At 40.8% G+C, this 27,020-nt stretch overlaps 1 protein-coding gene across 1 annotated transcript in view; it reads left to right on the top strand.

Annotated features, from left to right (window-relative positions):
- LOC137153803 (protein mono-ADP-ribosyltransferase PARP14-like) overlaps positions 1-27,020 on the top strand; it is a 41,030-nt gene that overhangs the window by 7,769 nt on the left and 6,241 nt on the right. The window contains exons 5-17 of the mRNA XM_067549592.1: positions 1,459-1,647; positions 4,196-4,462; positions 6,653-6,889; positions 9,101-11,376; positions 13,525-13,761; positions 14,021-14,242; positions 15,569-15,662; positions 17,270-17,419; positions 18,770-18,832; positions 19,975-20,142; positions 20,855-21,073; positions 21,174-21,779; positions 24,264-24,409. Coding sequence (XP_067405693.1) covers positions 1,459-1,647; positions 4,196-4,462; positions 6,653-6,889; positions 9,101-11,376; positions 13,525-13,761; positions 14,021-14,242; positions 15,569-15,662; positions 17,270-17,419; positions 18,770-18,832; positions 19,975-20,142; positions 20,855-21,073; positions 21,174-21,779; positions 24,264-24,409 — 4,874 coding nt within the window. The remainder of the gene's footprint in view (positions 1-1,458; positions 1,648-4,195; positions 4,463-6,652; positions 6,890-9,100; positions 11,377-13,524; positions 13,762-14,020; positions 14,243-15,568; positions 15,663-17,269; positions 17,420-18,769; positions 18,833-19,974; positions 20,143-20,854; positions 21,074-21,173; positions 21,780-24,263; positions 24,410-27,020) is intronic.

Raw genomic sequence — 27,020 nt, forward strand, 5'->3', positions numbered from 1 at the left:
GTAGCGCAGTGTCTACATGGACACTGCGTCACCCTAAGTACATCAACGTAAGCACTATGCCTGTTGTGAAGGTGGAGTCGGTGTAGTGGGGGGATTTCCTTTGGCGGAAGCAGCATTCTAGTATGGCCACTGACATAATGAAGTCGATATAAGCCACCTTGCATTGACTTAACTCTGTAGGGCAGAGCAGGCCTCAGTCAGCCTTTTTACTGACACATCTTGGCTAACCTCTCTAACCCCCTCCTTCTGCAAGGAGCTTTGAGGGGCGTGGTCTCCTTTCACCCCAGGCTTTGCCTGTAGGGAGCCAGGTGAGCTCTCCTACCATTTGACGCCTAACCATTGTTATCTTAATTCCTTTGAAGATCCTACCTGAGGCTGACTTCTCTGTATCATTGTTTTACCTTTCTTGGGTTCCTTAACAAAATCCTTTACAGTCTCTTTTGATTTAATTCTATGCATTCAATCGGGCAGCAATATATATTTGAAAAGGGAAACGAAGTCATACAAAATATTGCTAAGAAATAATCCAGAGAGACAAAGTGGGTGCGGTAATATCTTTTATTGGACCAACTTCTGTTGGTGAGAGAGACATGCTTTCAAGCCACACAGAGCTTTTCTTCATGTCTGGGAAAGTAACTCCCAAATTTACAGCTTGTCTCTCTCACCCACAGAAATTGGTCCAATAAAAGATATTACTTTACCTGCCTTGTCTCTCTAATATTCTGGAGCTGACACGGCTACAACTACAGTGCGTGCAAGAAATAATCCAGATATTTTCCCAGTTTGCCACAACAGCACAGAACCACTAGCCTTACTGACAATCTCAGAAGAGGCCAAATATTGAATGGGCTTGAATACTGACTTTCTCTCTGACTGGCTGTGTCTACACAAATTTCCCATTGTTGCCACTGACAGTGCATCTCCACCACTCTTAGCAATGTTGCAAGCATTCTGTTATCCTATACTGCCCAAAATGGATGTAGACAACACGGGGATTTAAAACACCAGTACCCTGTTTATATTAGAGGTCCCACCATTGCTGTCACTGGTGAAGCTGCACTGGTGATGGCAACAGTGGGAAATGTAAGAGGAAAATGCCTTGTGTAATCAAAGTGTTACAGATGGTCCTCTTTGTCATGGATGAGCCAAACTGGGCATTGTGGAGAAGCCTGCACAGCCATTCCCTCTGCTGTTCCAGTTTTGTGAAGGAAGCATTGTATCCAGGATTGTTGATTCATAACCTTTCACTAGCATGCATTCAGATTATTTGGCTTTTTTAAATAATTTTGCGAAACAAATTTAAATTGTCATTTTAGAAATAGCTCTCCATTTCCCTTTCTTCTGTCATTTTGGTGCTGATAAACTTGATATTATTGCTGAGAAAGGTAAAAAGATCATTTTGCTTTTTAATTTTGTTCAAGCCATGAGATTTCTGATCTTTGATTTCATCCTCTTCAGGGAATTTGGGAAAAGAGACAACATCCTCGGAGGAATCCACTGTAGTAATTATAGCTGCCTCGGGGGAGGAAATTGATGATGAACTTGTGCAAATGTACTTTGAAAATAAAATGCGGTCAGGTGGGGGACCCATCAAGTCCTGTGTCAGAAATAATCAACAAATAATCATCACCTTTGAAAATGCTGAAGGTACGCTATAGACATACTTCTTAAAAATATGCCCTCTTTGGTAGTAGGTCTTTGAAATTCCATGTTATGCCTGGATGACAGGGTCTGAACAGAATAACTGTACCTGTACCCACTGTGCTCTGGAGATGTGGGCTTCATGTCAGCTATGAATATGCTAGTACAGGGAAAGAATACTGGGATAGGTTTAGGGAGAAATCACTGGATCCACGCTGATCTCATATATGGAAACCACTGTGTAAGGTGCATGGTGGGGCAGTATGCCTTATTCCAGTTTAAGGACTAAAATAACAAGTAGGGAACTGCCTCAAAAACTGGCTGCAGATAAGAGGTAATTTCTTCTTTTGGCCAATGCAAGTCCCATTTTTTTCAAGTTGTGGAAGTTAGGAAAAGAAGGTAGCATGTTTCATGCCATTGTGAAAACCAGAGAAACATTACTGCTGTTTGTCAGAAATTCTTCTTCTTATATGCAGTTTGCAATGGCACCAGGTGCACGGGAAAGCTTTACCAGTTGGCTGAGCAGTTCCTGGAAGTTCTGGATGCAAGGCACAGGGCAGCAGCTAAGATATAGGGATAGTGAAGATGAAAGGGGTTACAGTCATAAATAAAATTCAGATGGCTTTTCTTTTAGATTAGGTTAGCTTAGCTTTGTATTGATGTGGTAGTTAGTTATTCACCTGATAATATGGAACCTCAGTGGAAATAAAAAGAAAGTAAAGTCAAAATAGTTTTGGAACCAAGTTATCATTCTAGGCAAGTAAATTACATCCTCATCTGCAATTAGCAAATAAATTACCTCCTTGTCTGTTTCTCCTCTTTTGCATTTAGGCCCCCATTCAGAAAGGTCTTTATGTACCTTCCTGAATTGTGAGCCTGAAACCCAAAAGCATCTATACCATATGGCTTCCAAGATAAATTAGAATCTCCTAACTCATTGTTTGACTCTCCTGTTTAAGACAAATTGCTGCTTAGGGCAGAGGCTGATTAAGATAAAGTACCTAAATCTCCATGGCTGGCATGCGTCTTGGAAGTTGTGTTTCTGCAGAATCGCTGAGCTGGGTGCAGAAGCCAAGGTCTGTTGAAACTCACAGGCCTTTAGTGGAAAATAGACCCCTGGTGTATCTCAGGTCTCTCACCTGCAGCTTTAAAATGTATGTCCTACTTTTCCATTACTGTAATGACAGTTCCAGAGGGGTAGCCGTGTTAGTCTGTCTACAGCAAAAACCACGAGAGTTCTGTGGCACTTTAAAGACTAACAAATTTAATATTTGCAGTATTTGACAGTATTTAGGGACAGCTTTTCAGATTTTTTCCCCTAGGATCTTAGTTAAACTGAGACATATGGCACATCATTCCTCTGTCTTCCTTTGGGCCACACACATACTCCCCGTTGCCTGAGACAAAAAGAGAGCTGACCGAGCAGAATGTGATAAGAGACCATGTGTGTGTGGGGAGGGGAGTGGGCAGGGTAGGGATAGAACATTCAGTGAGTGAAACCTTATGTGGCATAAGTGTGAGGCTATCATGAACAACTTTATTAGATAACATTTGCTGGCCTACATAGTTCAGTGTCAGGTTATGGGGCACCATCTAACCAGTTTAAAAATGAGTTTAAAGTAGCCTCAAGTGTTATATCTGTTCCTACCTCCCCCCCCCCTCCCCTCCCCCCCCCCCAAGTTTCCCCTGACCTTTTCTGTGGTTTTACAGTCACATTTTCATCTATTTTAAAATGCTTTTCTGTTCTCGTTGCTGTGTGAGGGATTCATAGAAACTGGCTGCTATACAGGGGAAGTGACAAAACTGACTATATACAAAGTGCTGACAAATAAACAGAATGAAAACATAGAAAAAAGTTTTCTCTAGTCTTACTAATAGTCATTTTAGGTGTTGTAAAAACAATGATGGAGAACATTTCAGACACACATGATATGTAAGTGTGGCATTGTCAAATTCAGGCCCAGATCTAGCAAGGCATTCAGCTAGTATTCTCACAGGAATCTAGGGAAGTTAGGAACACATTTCCCATTAAAACTCCAGTGGGATTTGGGCACCTAACTCCCTTCAACTCCTTTGAAAATCCCAGCCTGAATAACCTGCTTAACTTTAATGGTGCCTGTGTGCTTTGTTACATGGGGTCCTAACTACATACCTATTACATAAATTACTGTATTTCAGTAATAAATTAATCAGCTTTGTTCTCACTGAATGTTGTCATTTCAAGTCTAATATAGAGTAAGTATTTGTCACTTAAGGACTAATTGGCACTAGTAACATGGTAACATTTAGCACTACTGGTAACTGCATTTCTTAAAAAAGAGACTGGGATATTCTGGATGCTCCTTTATGGGGCTGTAGAATAACTTTTAACTTGATCATAACTTTTGATCATATGTCTTGTTTTCATCTTTCCCATGCCAAGAGAAAGTAAGAATCCACTTGAGAGAAGATTTTAAAGTATATCAGAACTTAATATAGAATTTAACATATTGCTCCATTCTGAGTAACTACAGTTAACAGAGATCTCCATTTATTTGTGTTTCTTTGGAACTAGATGCGCAAGAAGTCTTGCAGAAAAAGGATCACTCAGTAAAGAAAATTGCACTCCATGTGAAACCAGGGCAAGTGGAGAATATACAAGAACCCCCACAAATAACTTCATCCTTAATTGTGCTTGAAAATGTACAAGAGACTACAAAACAATGCATGTTAATTATGCTGGTAGAGAACATCAGTGGCTTATCAGAAGAAGACAATGACTTCAATGTGGAAATGATACCTGAAATAAATACTGCTGTAGTTACACTTATCGCTGATATTGGTAAGATGGAATGTGTACAATGTATTCTTTTCATTTGATGCTTTAAAAGGGGGGATTTAGCTAACGCTTCAGTTGATCTGGAAAATAGAGAAACCTATTCTGGCACAGGCTTCACACTTATTCCAATCTCACGTATATCATGTAAATCAGGAGTAACTCCAATGGATTCACACCAGAGTAAAAATCAGTGTAAGTGAGAAGAGAATTAGATCTAGGGTGTTTGGTAAGTGTAGGGGTAACTACCGTCATTTGTAAATTACACTACCGTGTACAGGAGTGCTGGGCAGCTAGCAGTGTATACAATGAACTTTGCAAATGATATAAAATAGTATTTTGTGCCTGGTCAGCTATAATTATGGACCATATGGTGCCATCAGTTTTTAAGCAAAACTGTTAGTGGAATGGTGCATGTTTATTAACCCAGCAGATATAAAATATTCATTAAGGGCCAAATCTTTGTTCCATTAAAGTCACCGCGATAGTTTTGCCATTGACCTCAATGGGAAAATTATTTGGTCTACGTAATCAACGGTCTTTAGAAGGTGATTTTTTTTTTTTCAAACCAATATGAATCTATTCTCAGTGTGGCAGCATATGAATACGTTGCAGTCATGTTATAGTGTACTCTCTTGAGCAATAATTTAGCCTATTTTGTATAATACGTTCTTATTTTCATCAGTGTTTCTCATCAGTAAGGGATGATAGGGAACATTCTGATTACAGGCATTCCCTTATATTCCATACCAGTGCGAAGTGCATGTGAAATTTGTCCTGAACAAGAATTGTACTTGATCTTATTAACAAATCAGTTATAAGTCAGGAAAGCCTAAATTTCGTAATCCTGGCTCTGCTACAGATTCCCACTGTAGCCTTACAAGACCAGGCACAAAATCTACTCATCCACTTGTTACCCGCAAAAATCTAGGGCAGCCCATCTATACCCTACCAAGGGCTCAAGGTGTGACCTGGTTAGTTTAGGTACTCCTATCCTAATACCCTCTTGGAATCTTTGCACAGGCTTTTAATTTAATTTAATTTTATTCTTGTGGTTTTGGTGACTTAAAAGAGGTAGGTGTGTCATGCATCGGAGCAGACCCCTTTTGTATCTGTTTTCAGCTTTTAGCACTGAGCATACACAAAACAACACCACCCCCTCCCCCCATGTAGGGGTTAACCTGTCCCTCTTATTTTCAGGCAACCGTCCTTATTTTCAGGCTTTACTGTTTTGCCCACATTTCTTTTTCTGGAGGGTTGAAATCTGAGCCTTTTGGCTTCAGGTAATTCGTTTGTAATTCCATTGTGCTGCCATATATGGGCAGGTCTTTTCCTCCTCTGTCAGCTAGGTAATTTGCATCAAACCGCTTTTTGACTTGCTTTTGGATTCAAAAAAGCCATTGCCGGTTTAGAGACTGGTCTCTGTTTTAAGAGGGACACAATTAATTTCCACCAGAGTTCTGATTACTTCCGACTTCTGCTTCCAAAACACAGCGATCTGAAAAAGAAAAAATAACCTATTTTTGGCTCTTTTGGAGCCCTCATAGGAATTTAATTAAGTAGCACGTTTCATTTACATTTGTTTACCCCTTTTACAATATATACTGAATATTTCATGGGAAAATGCAAATTCTTTTTATAGTTTAACTTTTATAACATTATATTAGCTATATTAATTTTTACATAAAGTGTAACTGTTTTGTGCTTAGAGTTTTTTATGTATCCTTATTAAAGTGACAGTCTTATTTAGTCTGAGCCACCTTAAGGCTTAGTATTTTTAACATTGTTTCTCTTGTGCACTGTCTTTTAACTTTTTGTTCTTCTCCTGCAACTTTTAGCTGTTATTTACTACCATAAAAAAATCCAGAATCTCTTTCCATTTTCCTGATTCTGGCTGCTCCTGCCACAGCCATGGTCACATACTGTGGTCCTCGTTTAAAAAAAATTAAACTTTATGAAGACATGGAAGTACCCAAAGGGTTGAATGCTAAATACCAAAGCCAAATCACACTAGTTGCCTGAGTTACCGCTCACCCAGGCAAGTGGGAAAGTAGAATTTTGCAAGGCTGGTTAGTAAGGATTAATTATGTATAATTGAACATTTTGATCAATACACCTGTTGCTTAAGTTCTTCTGTTTTTCTAACATCATAATAGTAAACATTACATGGTGAATGTTTTTCTTTTCTGTTTGTAGATATAAGGGAATTTATTGAAAAGTTCAACAAAAATCATAGAGTGAAGCAACAAAATATTACAGCACGGTCTCTTGAAGTGACAAAAAGCATCAAGGCTGAAAATGTACCACCTAACACAGCTAATGACTATATAACTGTCTACTTTGAAAGTAGAAAAAATGGAGGTGCACAAGTGTCTGACGTGCAACAGTTACCTGAAGAAAATTCAGCTATCATTACTTTTCATGATCATGAAGGTAATATATAAATGTCATTTATTTCATCTTATAATTAAAATATCAGCATGAAAATGAATGTACTCTTAAGAAATGACTAGCTTACCCTAGAACACAGCTGGTTTGGTGATTTGGCAGGTTGTTACACACTTAGATTAGAAATGTAAATTTGGGATGGGATATTATATGATCAATATGAAGTACTTAGTTTCCCATGGACAGATTATTACACTGTTAGGATCTCTGCAGTGTCTCTGAGGCTGCACAAGGATTTGGTCCTTTCTGTTACTTACACTAGGGACTCCAAAGCCAACAACAATACCACATGAGTTGGAGGTGAATTTTCATCAAGCATTTCTTAGGAATAGCCTGGATAGCCTCTTCTTTACACCTAGCTATTTAGTCTACATTCCTCACCGTGGTATCCGAATTTCTTTCAGAGGCTCAGTCCTTCTGGGCATGTGTCTGGAATTCAGTATATTTGAGGGGTGGTTTGGTGGGTAGAGATGGTGTTACACCACATTTCTGCTTTGGCTACTCCTGGGGCCAGAAGGGATCAGTTCAGCTCCCAGCTTCATTACAGCAGCCCTGAGCCTTTATGCTCCCTTAGTCCTGAGGTTACATCAGCTGCAGTGGTGCCTTGCGGATTTGCTGGAGTGCTGTGTAGAATGGGGAGTGTGGAGCAGAAGCCAGTATACCAGCTCTGCACCAGCTGAGAACTTCTCCTCAGTGACTCCAAAAAGGCAATGGAAAATCTGGCCCCAAATTTTCAAAAGTTTGAGCTCTCACATCTTTTATGTAGTTGCCTAAATGTGGATTTAGGAGCCTAACTCCAGACACCCAGGATTAAAGATGTTCTAGATGACTAGTACTGTATGTTTGAAAATAGTTTGGGTAGACACCACAGTAGTATTTGAATTAAATCTGACGCAATATTAATTTTGGCTATAATTATGTCAGATCCTTTAAAATAATATATCTTAGCCCAGTTACATTTTAACCAGTCTCCTAAAATGTTTGGAAGCGTTGCTCTGTTTTATAGCTATAAACAACTATGGGCAAAGTCTCTCATGCAAGAAGTTCCAGTAACTTCAATATAGGGCTAGATCCTCAGCTGTGGTAAATCAACATAGCTCCATTTGTTTACTCCATCTGGGGATCTGCCCTTAAATTGTATAGGTAGATTTGGCTCTTTCAGTCACCAGCCAGGAGCGTGGGAGCTCTCCCCTGCAAGGAACTGTTAAGCAGCGGGGTGGCCTCCGCCATATCTGGGGGCTCGTCCTCCTCCTTACATTGTTCCGAGCCCTCTGGGAGTACATGCAGTTCCGCTGTTATTGGAGCTGCTCCCTTAGTCCTGTGACCGCACAACTGCAGAGGGCTCCCTGCACTGCCGTAGGCTGTGACACCCGATCCCTGCAGGCACACCGAGTGTTACCAATTGATTTTTTTTTTAAATTTTTATTTCAATGCGTCAGCTGAAATAGATGTTTACCTACAGTTATCGATTATAACTGAATGCTGCCAAGCCTGTGTATAGGTAAGGCAAGCAGCATTTGGCACCAAGAGGTTAAAAGTGTAGCACACCAATGTCTGTATTAAACTTCGGTGTGGAACATTGTGTGCATTATAATTCTGTAGATCCACCTAAAATCCCATTACCATCAAGCAAAATTTTTCCTTAGGAGTCTGACTAGAAGATATTCGGGCTGACTCTGCAATCATGTAATAGAGTTATAATCACATAATACAGTTATAATCAGAATCTCGTCCATTGTTCACACAATGAATATGCTGTACATAAAAAAGCAGAAAGACCTTTACAATATAGCTTTCTTTTTCTGGACAGAGTGTCTCAGATTTATACATATCATTGCAAAAGTAAGTATTCCTGTAGTGTAGTCCTGTCTAGTATGATGGCTTTTTATGCAGTGGCATGTATATTAAAGTGCAGCATATACAAACCTGTGAGTACTTGGAAAAACGTGACTTGTCAGTGACTTGGAAATGTTCTTATTTAACCTAAAAAAGTATTCGACCTAAAAAGCACTCCTCACAGAATAAAAAAAAAAAGCAGTAATTCATGAATTGCAACTTTTAAAAATTATCTTAAAATAATAGTAATTAGCTTAAATTAGTAAGTAAAAATCCTAAATTAATCTTAGGATATTTAGCTTAAAAGTATTACAGTTAATTGATTTGACTTGGGTAATTTTTTTTTAATTTTATTTTTAGATGTAAAGACTGTCTTGGCAAAGCAGCATTCACTCAACAAAGTACCAATTTCTGTGTATCCATACTACAGCTTATTGGGTACAGCTCTATATGGAAAGGAAAGGCCACAAATAAAGATGCCAGAACCAGTTATAACGTCCCTGGATCCTTACATATGGCAGTTTTTACAGAGAGATAATAGGCTAATCCAAGAAATAAATCATGAAATGGCAGATTGCAAATGTGAACTAATATGGCCTCAACCCAAGTGTGAAAACCCAGCAATAACACTGTGCCCCTCGAATGCTTTATCCAAACAGAGATTTATGATCAGGGTGATCAAGACATGGAATGAAGATGTTTCTAAAAAGTTCTCATGTGTCATGTCAAAGTTCAAGGCTGTTAAATGTGCAATAAATTCAGTGGTGTGGGAAGCCACAAGAAACAGTTTGGTAAAGGATGGTGTTTTGATTATACCTGACATTCCCAAGAAGATGGTTGTCTTAGTAGGTGATGCAGAGATTATGGGGGGCGCAGAGCAAGAACTGAAGGAGATAATAGAAAATGCCAGGAAAGAAATAGAAAGAGAAAAGCAGAGCATAGAACAAACTGTCTCAGTTCATCCAGGAAAGTACACAGTGTTACGCAGTACTGGGCTAGAAGAGAATGTTCACAAGGAGTACCCATCCCTGAGGATATCTTACGATGCATTGGCAAAGAGTATTAATCTTCGTGGAGTGGCTGCAGAAGTATTTAAAGTCAAAAGTGACATACTAGAAAAAGTGCACAGCATGGCACAGAAATCAATCAATATCCATCCTTACATTTTCCAATTCCTACAACACGTAGATAATGAAACATTGTCCCAGAGCTTATTTACATCAAATCAAATTAATGCCTTTTACGAACTTGGCACTGATAACATAATACTGATAGCAGGTTCTCCTGGAGTTCTTCTAGAAGCAGAAGAAGAAATGAAGAAGGATTTGACTTACAAATGCATTGACGTGGAGGACAAGTCAGTCCTCAGAAAGAGAGAATGGAAGGAGCTCACCAACGATTTGTACAAGGCACATAACTGTTCCAAGGAAATAATAATTGATGAGTTGGAGAATCAGATAGTCATTGCTGGTTATTTCAGAGCAGTAGCAGAAGCCTATCAGCAACTTTTTGATTTTATAGATAGACACACTCAGGTACAAAAAGTCATCATAGCTAAGTCTGTGGCAGTCGTAAGGTTTGTGGAGAAGGAAAAGTCCAGCATATGGCTTGAATTAAAAAAAAAAGATGTGAAAATTGAATTTGGCACGCAAGGCAAACATAAAGGTATTTCTGTGAGTGGACCAAGAGTGGAAGTGTTGCAGGTGGTCACCAAAATTGAACAAATTCTGTCTTCACTACATTCAAAAAATGTGGTAATTGATAAACCAGGAGCCAAGGTGTTTTTCAAAGAACAAGAACACTTGTATGTTACTGGTGTGAAACAACAATTTAACTGTCTGATCAGGCTGCAAGAAGAAGGAGAAGAACATGGAGAAGATTGTGAAGTTAGCAATGTGCATAAGAAACAAGGCCAGCCCCACTATAAAATGATCCTGCAAGATGGAGTTGTAGTAGCAGTTTATAATGGTGATTTGTGCAGTCATCCAGCTGACGTTGTGGTGAATGCATCAAATGAGGACTTAAAGCATATTGGGGGCCTGGCAGAGGCACTTTTAAAAGCTGCAGGGCCAGAACTACAAACAGAATGTGACCGTATTGTGCAGAGACGAGGCCCTTTGCAGTCTGGCCGTGCCGTTATTACGGATGCTGGGAACCTCCCGTGTAAACAGGTGATTCATGCTGTTGGGCCCAGATGGAGGGATCATGAAGCAGAAAAGTGTGTGCGCCTGTTAAAAAGAGCAGTAAAGGAAAGCCTACACCTGGCTGAAACGTACAATCATCATTCCATAGCCATCCCTGCTATAAGCTCTGGGATTTTTGGATTCCCATTAAAACTGTGTGCACGCTCAATTGCAACATCCATCAAGGAAACCTTGGAAGATTCTCCAGGGGACAGCTGCTTGAAAGAGATTCATCTCGTGGACTCTTCAGAGAAAACAGTTCAGGCTTTCACTGACGCCTTGAAAGATGTGTTTAGACACAAATCAATCCAACACAATTCATTACCTCAGTCTGAAGCAGGGTTTGAGTCCAGAGAAAGTAGAAATGCTCAAAGCAGAAAGGGTCTCCAGATGGTAACAACGGATGAAGGATTGAGCATCATACTGGAGAAAGGAGGCATTGAAAATGCTACAGTAGGTATTTTAAATTATCAGCTGTTCTCAAATTTGATGTACATTTTGTTTTCAGTTATAAAATCTATTAAGACACTTAAATTTTCAGTTATAATTAACAATGAAACATACATGTTAATATCAACCATAGTTCATTATTTTAACTCAATTGTATAGGTTAGACAAGTAAACCAATAGTTTAGTTTTTCATGCAGTCTGCATATATAGAGATGAGCAACCATATATTAGACTAACTGTATTTTGTATTTTGAACTGTATTCATTGAGTCACATTAAGCCCTTACAGTCGTGTTTCTTGTCCATCTTTCTTTATGGCTTTGCCTGTGTTTGTAGTTCACACTGTGGTATCAGCTGAAACCACTGTGAAACCAGGACTGCTACTGCTGTCAAGATGACCTTTGCACTCCTGTGCTCTCACCAGCTGTGTGAGAATATCTACTTCTTAGTCTATAGGGGGAGTGGGTAGCAACTGCCTATAATCTCCATGAGGGGAAGTGGCAGAACTTTAAACACGCAAAAATAAAATTCCTGATCCTGAGCACCCTTAAATCTCATTGAAACGTGGCCATGGTGGCATATGAGCCTGTAACAGTGTGCTGTCTTCGATCTGTCAGCTTACCTGGCCCCCACCACTGTAGTGGCTTAGGGCATGTCTACATTGTTGTGGCAGTGTTGGCGCTCCCGGATCGATGTTGCGGGATCGATTGAGCAAGCAGTGGAGACCTGCTCAATCAATCTGGGAAGTGCTCTCCAGTCGACACCATAAATCCACCCGAGCGAAAAGCGTAAGGCTGCGTCGACCGGAGGCTGTCTCCCGTCGATGCAGCCCAGTGGAGATGCCGCAGTAAGTCAAAGTTAGTAAGCTGACGGGAGATTCGCATTCTACAGTACGTAGCTTATGTATCTCCCATCGACCCAACGCAGCTGTATAGACCAGGCTTTAGCGGTGCTTTAGCTGCTGCGGATCACATCTTTCAACAGTTTTTTACCTGGGAAGGATTAATTATCTCTGGTACCTGTAGTAAATGAATCTTGCATATTGCATGGCGTGTCAACTTTGCCTACAAATTTTCAGATCCCATCAGCATTGAATTCTTGTAGCTGTTAATTGCCAACAGCCAAAACTCCAATTAAGTAAGTCACTTATTTCCTTCTCTGTTTTCTAACTATCTCTTCTTTTTCCTTGAAGTCTCTCTCTTCCCCGTGGTTTTCAAGTTGATGCATTTCTCTTCCATCTCCACCATTTGCTTCTGTCCAGTCTTCATCTCCTTGTTCTGTACATCTCTTCCTCTCACTCTGTTTGATTCAGCAATCTCTGCCTTTTTGGTTTGAGGCAGAGAGCATCTTCTGGGTCCTTATTTTGTCCCTTTTAGTGCCACTCAGAGGACCCACGTGATAACAAACCAACTGTCCATTCTGAGTGCTGGCTGAATGTGGCTACCACAGCTTGTAAATGTAACTCCCTCTGTTGGCAAGAGAGGGTTACTAGAGCATGATGTTCAGCTCTCCTTCTCTGGGATTGACTGTGCTGTTAACACATCATTCATAACCCATGCTGACCTAGGGAATGATAAAATTCACTCTTTCTCTCTCTTCCTCCTCTCCTTCAGTTTATTCCTTCTCTTTTATCCCCTCTTTCTTTCTGTAACTACTCGTTCACTTCCCTTTCCACATAACTGCAGTTTTCATGAGGTTGCTCTTACTCATACTAGTTTGCAGTGGTGTCAACAAGAGCAACAAGGCATCTGAAACTCAGTAGTAGCATCATGTCAGTTTTACTGTGCTGATGGGGATGCGGTATAGGGGAATTACCATTACGAGAAAGTGATCCCCCTGCAGGAGAATCGCATATAGGGGTTTTTCAAATGGATGTAGAGAGTAAGGTAAGAACAGAGGATTCTGGTAATTCCATGTAAAATATAAGGGACAAATTTCACTCTGTTACACCCAAGCTACCCCACAACAGTTGGTGGGATGATGTAGATATAACCAAGTATAACTTGGCCCATTTTGTTCAAAAGATTTGCGTTATTCCAGATTGCTACTTTTAAAATTCATTTCATTTCTTAAATCTGCAGATGCTGTGATAGTGACCTAGCCTGACACATTTCAAGTTTAATTTTACAACAGATATTTGGTTTTGTTTCAGACGGACGTTGTCGTGAACAGCGTGGCCCGAGATCTACAACTTGATAAAGGTCCACTCTCTAAAGCCTTGCTGAACAAGGCAGGTCCGATGCTCCAAGCACAATTATCTGAAGAAGGCCTAGGAAAAGTAGCTAATGACGGGTCTGTGTTTAGAACAGATGGATGTAATCTGAGCTGCCATTTTGTGCTTCATGCCATTGTTCCTGGATGGAATAAAGGGCCAGAATCTGTACAGAAGGTAGAAGGCTTTTTACTTTCCTAATTCTCATTTGACTGAATGGGTTTCTCAGTTGGCAGTAATGTAGATTTAATGTGAATTCTCCACTGAAAGCAGTGGAACATTTCTTAGGAATCCAGGGGTCAGCTCTGTTAATTTTGATGTAACTAAACTCATATTGTATTAATCCATATTTAATTATGATATTTTCAATATAAAAGTCACTATGAAAAAAATATTAAACTGCATGTACTAATGTGAACTTTGTTGTGATTCACAGCTACTAAGAGACATCATCACAGAATGTCTTCAGACCACTGAGCAACTGTCTTTAAAGTCGATCACATTCCCAGCAATTGGGACAGGGAATTTGGGGTTTCCTAAACCTGTTGTTGCTAAATTAATGTTTGACCAGGTGTTCAAATTCAGTAGTAAAAAAAATATGAAGTCTCTTCAGGAAGTTCACTTTCTGTTGCATCCAAATGATACGGATAATATTCAGGTAATTTGCATCCTATTACTGTGCTTTCCATTACACATGGGCTAAGGAAATGATTGTCAGGTCCAGAACTAAATTACACTGGTTTTGTCAGTAGTTTCCTAAAGTCTCATCCTTTTCTCCCTTCTGCCTCTAAATCAAGAATGGTCAGCCCTCCTTGCACTGTTGGTCTAGCAGCAGTGCAGCTCCAGTACTGGTAGCAGTGGTTGATGTGCTAGTGTAAACCAGTCACTGCCATTTTTTACCACTGAGAGTTAAATAGTAGAGTGGCAGAAACACTGGTTGCCAGTTTACTTTGTGCTTCCACCATTGCTGTCACTGGTAGAGCTGCACTGGTACCAGAGCCATATTAGGACAAGCGCTACTGGAAACAAAAACAGCATGTCTTGTGTCATCGTCCAGTGTCAAATTCCCCTTTGGTTTGGAGGCCATTAAATTATGTTTCTTCTGATGTGGGCAGGTGTCAACATGCTTATTATCATGCTAGCCAAGAAAGTATCCTTGGCATTTCCATCTTGATTGATAATAACATTCAAGCACTATCTTGTGAGGTGATGGCTGCTCTTGCTCTGATTAAATTGCCATTGGACTCCATCTAGAATGAAAAGCTGCCCCTTGATTCTTCCATACAAAATCACCCGCCTTTCCTGCACAATTGTTTTTCCCCATTTTCTGGATCTGGCACATGTTAACACTGAAATATTCCTTAGCCCATGGAGTCCTGACTTTTCATGCATAGCCTCAGATAGCATTCCCTTTTTTCCCTCTGCGCCCTGGCTGTGTCTTCACTGAATATCTACACTTAACTCCTCTCGAGTTCACTTAGCTTGAGTGAGAGCAGTCATGTTGTGCTGCCTCGAGCACCATGCAGTGATAGTGTTAGCAGCTGACGAGTTGTGCTATCTTGAGCTGCCGCCTGTATGCTCTGACAGGACATCCAACCTGAGTGAACAGCACCACCAAACTTGAGCGAAGGGATTTTGTGTGTGGACAGGAGCTGAGGGGTATCACTCAAGTTAGAGAAAAACTATGTTTGTGCACCCTTTTAAATGCTAAATTAGACTTTCACTGCATGGCCTGAAGGGTGTTAAACCTGAAGCAATTTGCCAGTTTCTCATAATTTTGAAGGAATCATGGTTCCTTTCTGATTCCTCTTTATAAATAATTCTATTCAGTTTTAAATAGGATTGCTCAGTTGGCAATATCCAGTCCATCACTTTAATTTTTTTCTAAACATTTTTAATTTAATTTTAATTTTTCAAATCTATATTTCTACTGAGAAAACGCTAAAGAAATGACTACAGGGGGTGACTATGGTCCTCTTTCTAGGCATTTTCAGATGAACTGCAAAATAGGGCAAGTGGAAATATTACCAATGTTAAAGTGCTCAAGACTGTGCCAGAGAGTGCCCAGCAAGGTCCAGGTAAGTTTGTTTTGTTAAAGTTTTGTACGTTTTTTTAATAAATATTCTAGCGATAGGTAAAAATTTTAAATTTTTTCAGCTACATTTTTTTTGTTTGGTGAACATGTCAGTCCCAGTGATAATCCTGTTATCAAAAAATCAGCAAGTGACAATAATCTTTCCAGCAATAGGTTTGTGTACACTAGTAAAAATCATGCCCATAATTCACCACCAGTCATCAACAGTGGTGGAAGGTGTAGTGTAGACAGGGCACAGGTATTTTTACCACCGTGCCAACTAACAAAGATTCTGAGCAGTTAAACACTTTACTACCATCTGTGAAGCATGGATCATATATCCCATGGAGCCAGTCTTGCTCCTCTTAAAATCAGTGGAAGTTCTGCAAGAAAGAAAGACTGAGTAGAAACAAATGTGAAACTAAATCAGAGGTTCCCAACCCGTGGGCCCTCAGCCCCCTCCCGCTGGCTGCAGAAGTGAGCCGCTGACTAAGTACCCACGCAGAGCGCGTTGCCATGCAAGTTTTTTGCTGCAGTTACGGGGATGGGAGATCAGCGCTCCCCTGCCCCCTGGCTGTAGCAGGGAGCATGGCAAAGCACTCCACCTGGGCCCCTAGGTGCTGGGTCCCTGCTGGAGCCAGAGGGAAGGGAGCACTGATCCTCTGTCCCACTGACTGCAGAAGGGAGCCACTGCCTAGGGACCCAGGTAGAGCGCACAGTTTCCCTGCTGCAGCCAGGGGGATGAAAGATCCTCCTTGCTGAACTCCTTCCCTCTGGCTGCAGTGGGGAGGAGGGGGGCTGCTGACAGAGACTAGCGGCCCTTCAGGGTTGTAAAAATCATGTGTGGCCCTCCAGCCAAAAAGGTTGGGAACCAGTGAACTAAATAGTTTTGTTCATTGTCCAGCCTGATGGAATTACAAAGAACAAGATAAATATTGAAAACTTAATTAGATTTTTAAAAGAATATAATATACAGATAAGCAATTCCTGTCCTGGAGGAGAGAACCTGCCCAAAGGCTACTGAAAAAATGGAGAATCAGGAAGCATGCTTATTTTCATACTAAAATACATTTCCACTCATATATTCTGCAGTGGGCCCTTATGGGTTGAGAGTACAAATAAGGCAGAGATCCCTTCCATGTTCACTGTAACAGTGTTTTTTGGGCCAACCCAGCTTGGAGGGCAGCGATGGGAACAGGTAAAGAAAGAGGCCAGGGACTCTCCAGTTGCAAAGAGGCAGTGTCTCCAACATACTGGTGCTAAGGGCTATCTCTGCTTCTTGAGCCCATATATTGGAGCAACAGCGATAGCAGGATGGGTTGTACTGAAGCTGTGTGCCCTACACCCAGATTGGGCGTGGATCCCATCTCACCTTTCCACCCACACAGTTATCTGGGCTACTGTGGTTGAACATGATTGAATTTTACATTGTAAACTTGGTATTTTTGTCATCTTCTCCATGGGAATGAGACAGACTAAGACTAAAAATCAAACTTTTTGTGAGCTCTATACTAAATTCACATACAGGCAGGTGAGTCCCTCATTCTAGGGAATAGAACCTTTGCTGAGATACACTTTTATCTATTTTAATTTCTTTATTTACCCTTGCAGCTTTCTTTGGGCCTGTTTCAACCTCAGCACAGGGAGTGCATGAAATGCAGATTGGTTCCATTACTTTACAGATAGCAACTGGGGACATTACCACAGAAGATACAGATGTTATTGTAAACATATCAAATCAAATGTTTGACCTCAAAGCAGGTACTTTAGCTAGTGATTGATATTAATGAGAAATACATTATGGGTGGTTTGACTGCATGCTTAAGGGGTTGGGGGGGAAGAATATTATATTTATAGTGCCTTGGGGTTTTCAAACTTGGAAAGCTACTAGGAAGTGTCTGTATTTTGATATCATTTGCTACACTAGAAAACAATACTTTTTGTCCCAGTATATAGAAAAATTCTATAGAATTTAACAGAGAATGAGAATCTTTCTCTAGAATGTTTAAACCTCCCCATAGAATTCTATAGCAGAGATACCATTTTCTGTTACGTTTTGTGGAGCGGGGTCCGCCGCCTACCAGGAACCCCCTCATGGCTAGGAGTGCCTCTGTGGTACCTACTAACAATTTCTCTTTCCAAAGGGCTTTTTAAACAAACGCCATACAGGCATTTCTGATCCATTTGCCACCCCTTTTCAGGGTCCAAGTTTATTCACCTAAATAAAGCTCCAAAAGAAAATCCAGGAGTCCCAAAACGCAGTCCATCTGTTTTACCCTCTTATCAGGTCACTCCCAGATTTTTCCTGCCTATAGTCTCAAAAGAGAAATCCCATATCCCAGGTCTTTCTGCTTGGAGCCTGCTCATTTCCAGCACTCTCCAGTTCACTCTACATGCTTTCCTGCCTGGGGCCTTTCCCACTTTGGCAGGCCACTCCCAGATCCTACCTAGCTGTAATCTCAGGCTTGTGGCTCTTGCTTCCAAGCCCCACCTAGGATTAAGGCTTCTACAAAGAAGAACCTTCTTACTTCCTGCAGTTTCCTGAGCTTCCCCCTTCACTGCAGCCACATGCTGCCCTTTATTGGGAATTACCTGATACAACCCAGGTGTGCCTCTTGAACAATAAGGGTTAACTAGCCCTAGGCCCTCCAAGCCTTAAGAGGCAAGCCACCGTGACCTTGTTACAGTCTGTACGAGGTTTAAACATTCCATAGAAAGTAAATCTCTTTCTTTTAAATATTATAATCTTTAACTTTTTATATACATTTATTGGTTTCATCCATATTAAATTCTATAGGATTTACCTAGAAGTAGTGCTTAATTTGTAATAAAAGAGGTTCCAGGATTGAGCCCCAGCACAAAGCAAGCACTGTCTATCAGGAAGCAACAGTTTTATTTGACCTCATTGGGAACTGTAGGATACTATGCACTTTTAAAGATCAGGCAGATGTCTTAAGAGGCATCTAATGTAGGCTTCTATTTTTAAAAAAAATCTTGGCCTATACTATTGCTAGAAATGAGAGCGCTTGGGTACTTTGTCTTGTTGATCTTAAGACTTCGATAGTACTCTTAATTTGATTTGTTAAACTAATATGGCTTTTCTTATTTAAGGCGTGTCTAAAGCAATTCTGGAAGGTGCTGGACCACAAGTTGAAGCAGAATGTGCTCAGCTAGGTATAAATACGACATTTGTGACCTGTTTTGTAGAGGCACTGAGCACCCACAATTTCCACGGACTTCAGTGGGAGCTGTGGGTACATACCGTTGCTGAAAATTAACCCATTAATGCATACTGTTCATGTGTTTATTCATTATCTCACAACTGTAATTAATTAATACGATGCATGTAAAACATCTTAAGAGATGTTACAACAAAGTACAAAGGAAAAGAAAAATCCTTAGGAGAGGTCAGCATCAAAGGTAAATTAAAAGATCCCACTCCACTCTATCTTTCAAGTAGCCAATCAAACCCTTCAAAACAGGGCAAAACCACAAAGGGTTAGATGGGGCCTTTGACCAGAGCCTGAGCATTGAGTGGTACATATTTAAATGTAAAGAAATAAGCTGCACCACCCAGAAGCAGCCTCAGGGGACATTGTGCCTCTGAGATAACCCTCTGACTTCCTTTCTTGCATCAATCTTTCTCTGAAGTCAGGAGGTAGTAATGTGCTGCTGGCCTGTACCAGCAACCCACTACATCCTCCGCATGGCTCAAGAGACAAGTAAAAAAGGAAAGCTCTTATCTCAGTGGAACTTGTATATCATTTTACACATAATACATCAAGGAACGATAAATACAACCAATGGAAGATAAAGGTCCAACAGGAAAAAATAATGAAATCCGTGTTTCTTAAGTACACATAAGGTCAGGGAAAAGACATGTGTAGGTTAGCACTGAAAGGCAACTGAAGGAAGTGGGTCTTATGGGCAAGTTGAAAGGGGAGTGAGGCTGCGTAGTCCACAGAAACAGAGAGGAGAGTGCAAGTAAAGGGATGGAATGAGAAAAGGAGCCAAGTTGTGGTAGGATACCAGTGGAGCCCTGAGTTACATCAAGCTGTCTGAGTGTACTGTGCAAGTTGAGGCATAAGGACAGATGAGATGTGGACAGAAGCTGAGCTGTGGCCTTGAAAGTGAGGTGTGGGGTTTGAATCTGGTGCAGAAGGAGATTGGAAGTCAGTGCAGGAACTTAAGGAAAGAGTAATACAGGCAGGAAGTGGGAGAGGATGATGATCTCTCTAGAGAAAAGTGTACATTATGGAGAATTAAAGTACTTATCACTTTATCTCGTGTCATATATATTTTCTTTCATCTTTCAGCCTCACAGCCTCACAATGACTTTATAACCACACAAGCAGGAAACCTGAAGTGCAAAAAAATAATTCACCTTGTTGCCCAGAATGATATCAAATCTTTAGTCTCCAAAGTGCTCCAGGAGTGTGAACTGAGGATATACACATCTGTTGCCTTCCCAGCAATTGGAACAGGTTTATGTTTTCTTTTGAAAATAAAACTAAAACCAATCAGCCCTCTTGAGAGTGAATTAATCTTGTGTGATTCCATTGATATCAGTGCTCCAGGGATTTGATTTACCTGAAAAGTTTATTCCCCTTTTAGGAATTATATTAAGAAAATAGTTGTGGTGGTGGGGCATTCAAATAATGTCTAGTGAAGGTCAGACCAAGGATTTTGAAATGATAAGGAAGCTGGAGATCACTGTTGTTAGCTTAAATATAAAAACCATATCAAGTAATTTAAGGGTGACATATTTTAACATTAGAGACTTAGACTATCCATATGATATTAATATCTAGAGAACCATGAATGTTTGTCTTAGCTAACCTGATGTTTATTGACATCCCACTGGAAAGGTGTCTATGTGCCTACTCTGGTTCCTACTGAAATCAGTGGGAGTTTCAACTCTGACCTCTGTAGGAGCAGGAACAGGCCTTGTATGGATGGGATATGAACTTATCTCTTTAGGCCTGATTCTGCATTCCTTGATCATCCAGAATTTCCATTCAAATCGATGAGAATCATTGGAATCAAAGAATACAGGATTGGACCTTTTGTTTAAGATCTAGTTGTGCATGGGTCCATCACTTGAATAAAACTATATCTGTATTAAATGTCTTTCAACGCATTGTAATAGTTATGGCATTTTTTGTTTTGTTTTTTGTATTGTTATATTTGTTACAGGTCAGGCAGGCCGTGATCCACCAGCAGTAGCTAATGACATGATGGATGCTGTAGTTGATTTTGCAAGTGATAAATCTGTTCAGTCTGTGAAAAAGATTAAAATTATCATCTTCCAGCCACAGCTACTAAGTGTGTTTCATGCAAGCATGCAGAAAAGAGAAGGTACTCCTAATGTACCGGATCCACCTGCGTCAGATTCCTTGTTTGCAAAAGTTGCTTGTAAGTACATGCCTGGTTGTTCATTTTTAAGGAGAGGCATAAATAACCCTTATTTAATTTTAGCAACTGAGTAACTGTAAGTATTTATACTTCATTACAGCATTCTTCGGTTTTGGAAAACGTACTGCAGAAAAAAAGCCTCCAATAGTTTTGCAAAAGAAAATTAAGCCAACTGTTTTTCAGATTTGTGGTGAAAGCCAAAAAAATTTGGAAGATGCTATATCCTGGATTAAAAACCTGATTTCAAAGGAACAGCATGAAAACATTATATCAGATGAATGGATTTCAAGCTTTGATAACCCGGAATATAAGAAACTGGAAGACCTCCAGAAGAAACTGCACATCTGCATTCAGCTGGAATTCCAGAATACTGTGCCTTTAATTCATGTTTCTGGTGTTACCAAAGACGTCTTGCGAGCTTCCTTGGAAATTCAAGGCATGATCAAAAGAGTTAGAGAGGTTCAAGAAGAACAGTCCAAGGCAGAACTTCTCAGCAATCTAGTTGAGTGGCAATATTTAGAAAATAATCGGTACCTGCCTTTTGACCGCCTAACAAATCTACACTTAGAGGATGCTGCAGCATTAAACCAAAAAGAGATTGACATCACCATTGGAGACAAAAACTACAAAGTGAATCTGATAGACAAATATGCTATAGATTCCAGAGGGAAAAAGATGCGCATTGTACGAGTCTCAAAAGATGAAGGTGAATGAAAGCTGTTTGATGTTACTAAGGGCCACATTGTGTCTAGCCGGTCATGGGTGAGTTGTGGGGAGTGTACAAGGGACAAACAAAATAGCAGTGCCTGTGCACATCCGGAATACCAACAGTTCTAAGCAGTCATATACTGGAGAATTGAGAGAGGTGCTAGAATAGGAAACAAAGATGATAAAGGCCCTTGAATTTATTTAAACTGTGAGAAATACAGAAAATAAATAGCATGATGCCTACAAAGAACTCAACAATAATTAGGCAGCTGGTGTGCAGTGACCACCACTTGTCACATAGATCATAATCATCTCATTCTTACCTTGAGATTCCCCCTCTTCTGTTTGTTGTATCCATCTTTTGTCTCTCTTTTTACATTTGGATTATATAAACTCTTCAGGGCAGGGGCCATCTTTCTATTAAATATATATGTACGGTGTCTAGCACAGGGGTATTGTAGCCTCTAAGAGCTACCATAACACACACAATAATAAGAGGAGATTCCTATTGGGAACTGTTCATCATCTGTCCCCACCAGAATAAGTGTTCCTGTATTTAAGGCATAGTATAATTGCAGTCATGGAGGGTGATCATTGTTTTCTAGGGCCCCTCATATTCTCCCTGCTTTTTTCTTCCATTTTGTTCTTCTTGGAGAGCATTTCGGTTTTTATGAAATCTTTATCATTCCTGAAAAGTCATGATTGAGGGGGACTTAAACAGAGGGTTCCTTTGCCTTAAATTTAAGCCAATTTCACACTGATTGACAACACAGAAAGGTCTTAGCCTCTCTAACATGAACTGAGAAAGATAGAGACAGCTGTGGTGGAGTTTGGACTTTATATTTTGAGGGGAAAGGTGGTTATGCTTAGTTTAATAAAGAAATTCCCTTGTTCACCCAGATGCCTGTTGACCCCTGCTCTCCTGGGTGGCAAGGATTAATTGTGCCTGCCTCCCATTCCCCATCACTTCCAGAAACAGAGACAAGAAAGAGGTGAAAGTTGGGCTATACCTATTCCCAAACCTTTCCATAGTCACTGTTTGCATTCTCCCCCGTGTCATGAATTCATAATGAGAGGTCTTGGTGAAAGATGCTACAAAAAGCCTTACTTCAGCAATAAGTGCACAGCAGGCTAATTTAGGCATTCCTGATATAGATTAATCTAAGGATATGACAGACAAATACTGAGGTTTTTATTCAGTTTTTATTCAGTCATTAGTCAGGTAAAACTCCTGTTACTTTAATGGGAATTTACCGAATTAAGGACTGTGTGCAAGTATGTCAAAGTTTGGTCCTTTAATAGTAATGTCAACACCATACTAAGACCAGGTCTACACTTATCTGGAAATTCGGTGGCAGTCGATGGGAGTTAAGCAAGCTACACAGAGTAGCTTGCATAACTCCCATTGACTTTGTAACTCCTCTTCTACGAGCATCTTCACTGTGCTGCGCCGACGGGAAATGTGTTCCTGTCGATGCAGCGCTACACCACTTGCGGGGGTGGAGTTAATGTGTCGACTTCTGGATTGATTGAACGGGTCTTCACTGACCGCTCAATCGATCTGGCAGTGGCGAATTTCCCGTCATCAGTGAAGACATACCCTAATTTAGGGCAGTATTCCAAGGACATTAATTTTTATGCAGTCCTCACTCAGACATACTTCCAGTGGATTCAGTGTGAGTTTGTCTGAGTCTCTATTCAGGCTGAGTAAAAACCAAGCCGGGCCAAATCTGTAGGCCCTTCTTTAAATGGTAATATTGAGAGTTGGAAGAGTGGACTGCATTCCTGAATTTGATCACATAGGTTCTGCAGACTGAACAACAGCTGTCTTTTCCTGGTATAATGAAAACATTAAAGACTAGAAACAAATTCCCTTAGCGCCTCTAGGCGCTATCACAGTACAAATATGAAAAATATGAAGATGACAAAGCAGTGTCTGGCTAAAAGTAAATACTCTGAAACGTCCCAAACTTCAATTAAATTTGTCTGATAAGGGACAGAACAGATTGGGAACAGAGTAGAAAACTCTGGGTCAGATTCTCCAATCTGACTGGGCTGGGATCAGCACAAGACTTGAAGCCACCTTTACATTTCCCTCAATTCTGGGCCTCTTGGTTCCAGTGTCAAGCAGCCAGGGAACAAGTCCTCACCCCTTTTCTCTTGGCCACCACTTTGCATGGGGAGGAGTGTGGCACAGGTGCTGCTAGGGCAGCTCTGTGCTGCTTGTGAACCTTCAGATGTCTGGTTAAGACAGGTTTATGGCTGCTTTGAGCTGCCAGAAGTGTGGAAAGCAGCCTGGGTGCATTAGTAAATCTGACCCAGAAGCCAGGGATTATGCGTTATCTTGACAAAGAATGGCATTAATTATAGATTGGATAATTAATAGGTGTTCTACTTTCAGAAAGGGTTTGTATTAAGGCATTTGCCTGTATAACCAGAGGAATCTAGTGTGATTAAGATTAACAGAATGTTTACTTTGCAGGTAAACAGTTAGTAGCTCTCCCTGCAGAGTGGTGTGATATGAAACAAGAACGTGTCAAAGTGGTGCAGCTAAATCCAGAAATGAAAGAATATCAAGATGTTAAGATGCAGTTTCAGCGCACGTGTTCATCATTCAAAATTGAAAAGGTGAAATGCTCTCCTGGTTTCTTAGCCTACATATCTTGGTGACTGGAGATTAGAAAGGTTGATTTAGATTTCTGAACTTGCACATTCCTTGATAGGAAAGGAATGATTAATAGATTAATACAATCCAAGGCCAGAAAGGATCATGGTGATCATCTAATCTGACCACCTGTATAACATAGGCCAAAGAACTTCCCCAGAATAATTCATTTTGAACTAGAACAGATCTTTTAAAAAACAGCCAATCTTGATTTTAATATTGCCAGTGATAGAGAATCTACCAGGACACGCGGTAAATTGTTTCATTTGTTAATTACCCTCACTGTTAATAAATTATGCCTTCTTTCCAGTCTGAATTTGTCTAGTTTCCACTTCGACATGAGCAGACACAGCAAAGAATATCCTTTCCTAGTCTGTTTTTATTTCTAATATACATGTAGATCCTATTATTGCTGTGAACAAGGAAGCTCAAAAAAGAAGCTAAACTATCACAGATGTAGCACCAGCTTTCAGAAGTCTAGCAAAGTCACTCTGCACAACCTTCCAGTGAGACTGCTTCTCCGAACGAATCTAATTGAGATGGTGCTGAGAATGGGGGCTGATGATGGAAAGCCATCAGCTACCTTTCCTCCACCCTATATCTTGGACCAGAACCTTAGCTGGTGTAAATCACCTTGACTCCATTGAAGCCAATGAAGTTATGCTAGTTTATATCAGCTCAGTAACTGGATCCTGATCTCCTATGACAGGTTGTCTTAGGAGGGAAGCCCATAAGTCTGCAAGCATCCATCCAAAGCATTTAGGATACCATCCATTCTCTTTAGTGTCTTTATGAGGTGGTTGATGGCCCCTCCCCCATCAGTACTTTTAATGCGTGGCCAGCATGCCCCTATCAGAAATTTCTAATACTTGATGTGGATTTCCCCTGGAACCTCTGAATTCCTTTGCTGAGATCTTAGGTGTAACTACTCAGGAAAAGCAAGACCCAATAGCTTCTCTAATTGGTTCCACTGCTCTGCTTCTTTAAGAGCTAAGTGCACACTACGGATTACTGTAAAGAGGTAATTCCTTACAAAAAATATCATAAAAAGGGACTTGACAGTGAACATGGTTGCTACCCATTGTATCTACACTAGCTTTTTTCCTAAAACTCCCACTATTGCACTCTCTGCAGCTCTGCCAGCAGGTTCATACTATAGATTGGTTGCTGGGGTTGTAATCACGATGTAGTCCGTCCAGAGGTTTTCAAATTGGGGAGAGCCCCCTGAGGGAGGCATGGAGGAATGTTCTGGGGGAGGAGGGCAGAGGGCAAGTGGTGACGCCAGGCAGCTTGTGCCAGCCCCCCACCTCCACCCCTGACTCACTTCAGCAGACCACTCAGCCTGTGGGTCAGTGTCAACATCCACCATGGCTGTGCTGATTTCCACTCCCGACACTCTCCGTGCCCAGCACTGGCTCCGCCCTCAGAGACTGTCGCATGTGCCTTCACCCTGAAAACCCAATGGGCAGAAATTGGCTCTGCCCTAGCAGTGCAGCCTGGCTGCAAACTAGAAGCAGACCACTGCTAAGGAAACCTTGGCTGTGCCACTGGTAAGTGTCTGTGTATTTGAAACTGACAGGTGTCGGTAATGTAATTACAGTTGTGCTAGGGTCTCTGTTAGGTGTATGAGCAGGCTATCAAGCATACCTTTGCATGTGTCTAATTTTGTCTGGGTTGGGTGGGTGCAACCAGAAATTGTAACTCAAGGGAGGGTCTCAGCTCAGAAAGTTTACAAACCGCTGACGTAGTCTAACCCTGCTGAGAGCAAGTCTAGGCAACATGGGGTCAGATTTTTAAAGGTAATTAGCTGCCTAAAAATACAGATAGGCACCCAGTGGTTGAAATCAATGGGGGTTGGACACCTAAGTGCCTTTGAAAATCCCAGTCAGCTCCTGTCTGCATCTTTATGTGCCTAAATATCTTTAAAAATCTGGCCATGGTGTTTCAGACGTTGTTTCCAGCCCCTTGTCTGCACTAGCACTTCCACTGTTACTGTCAGCGGTGCAGTTCCACCAGTGGTACTACAAAGATGGGAGACTTTAGGAAAATTGCTAGTGTAGACGAAGCCAATGCCTCACTTGCTGGTGTGTGCATCCCAGCTGCAAGTGAGATGGTTTGGAAGAATATTAAGGATCAGCAAAAAGAAACTTTGGCCTGGTCCACACTGCCGCACTGGGTCGATGTGAGATATGCTAGTTACGTAATGTAGCATATCTCACCTCAACTTACTTAAGTCTACACAGCGCGATCTCTTTACGACGCTACATCAACGCTGCCTTCCGCTTTTCGGGGAGGTGGACTAAATCAGTTGACGGGAAAGTGCTGTTCCATTGACTGAGTGGGTCTACCCAGACCTGCGCAATTGATGCCTGCTGCCACAGCAGTGTAGATGTACCCTTACACTGGCAAAGCAGATGGTATTGATATTACCATAATTCTAACCATTATCTAAGTTAAAATCACCTTTAAGATAATCAAAGACAATCTTATGCATCATATAAATCATATGTTTAGAACACAATGATATTAATCCTTTCATTGTATCTTTTCTGCTACAGCAGAGCATAACAATGT

The sequence above is a fragment of the Emydura macquarii genome, unplaced genomic scaffold (assembly GCF_026122565.2).
Source record: "Emydura macquarii macquarii isolate MOO-44397 ecotype Brisbane River unplaced genomic scaffold, CSIRO-AGI_Emac_v2 contig_1253, whole genome shotgun sequence".
Classification (NCBI taxonomy): Eukaryota; Metazoa; Chordata; order Testudines; family Chelidae; genus Emydura; species Emydura macquarii.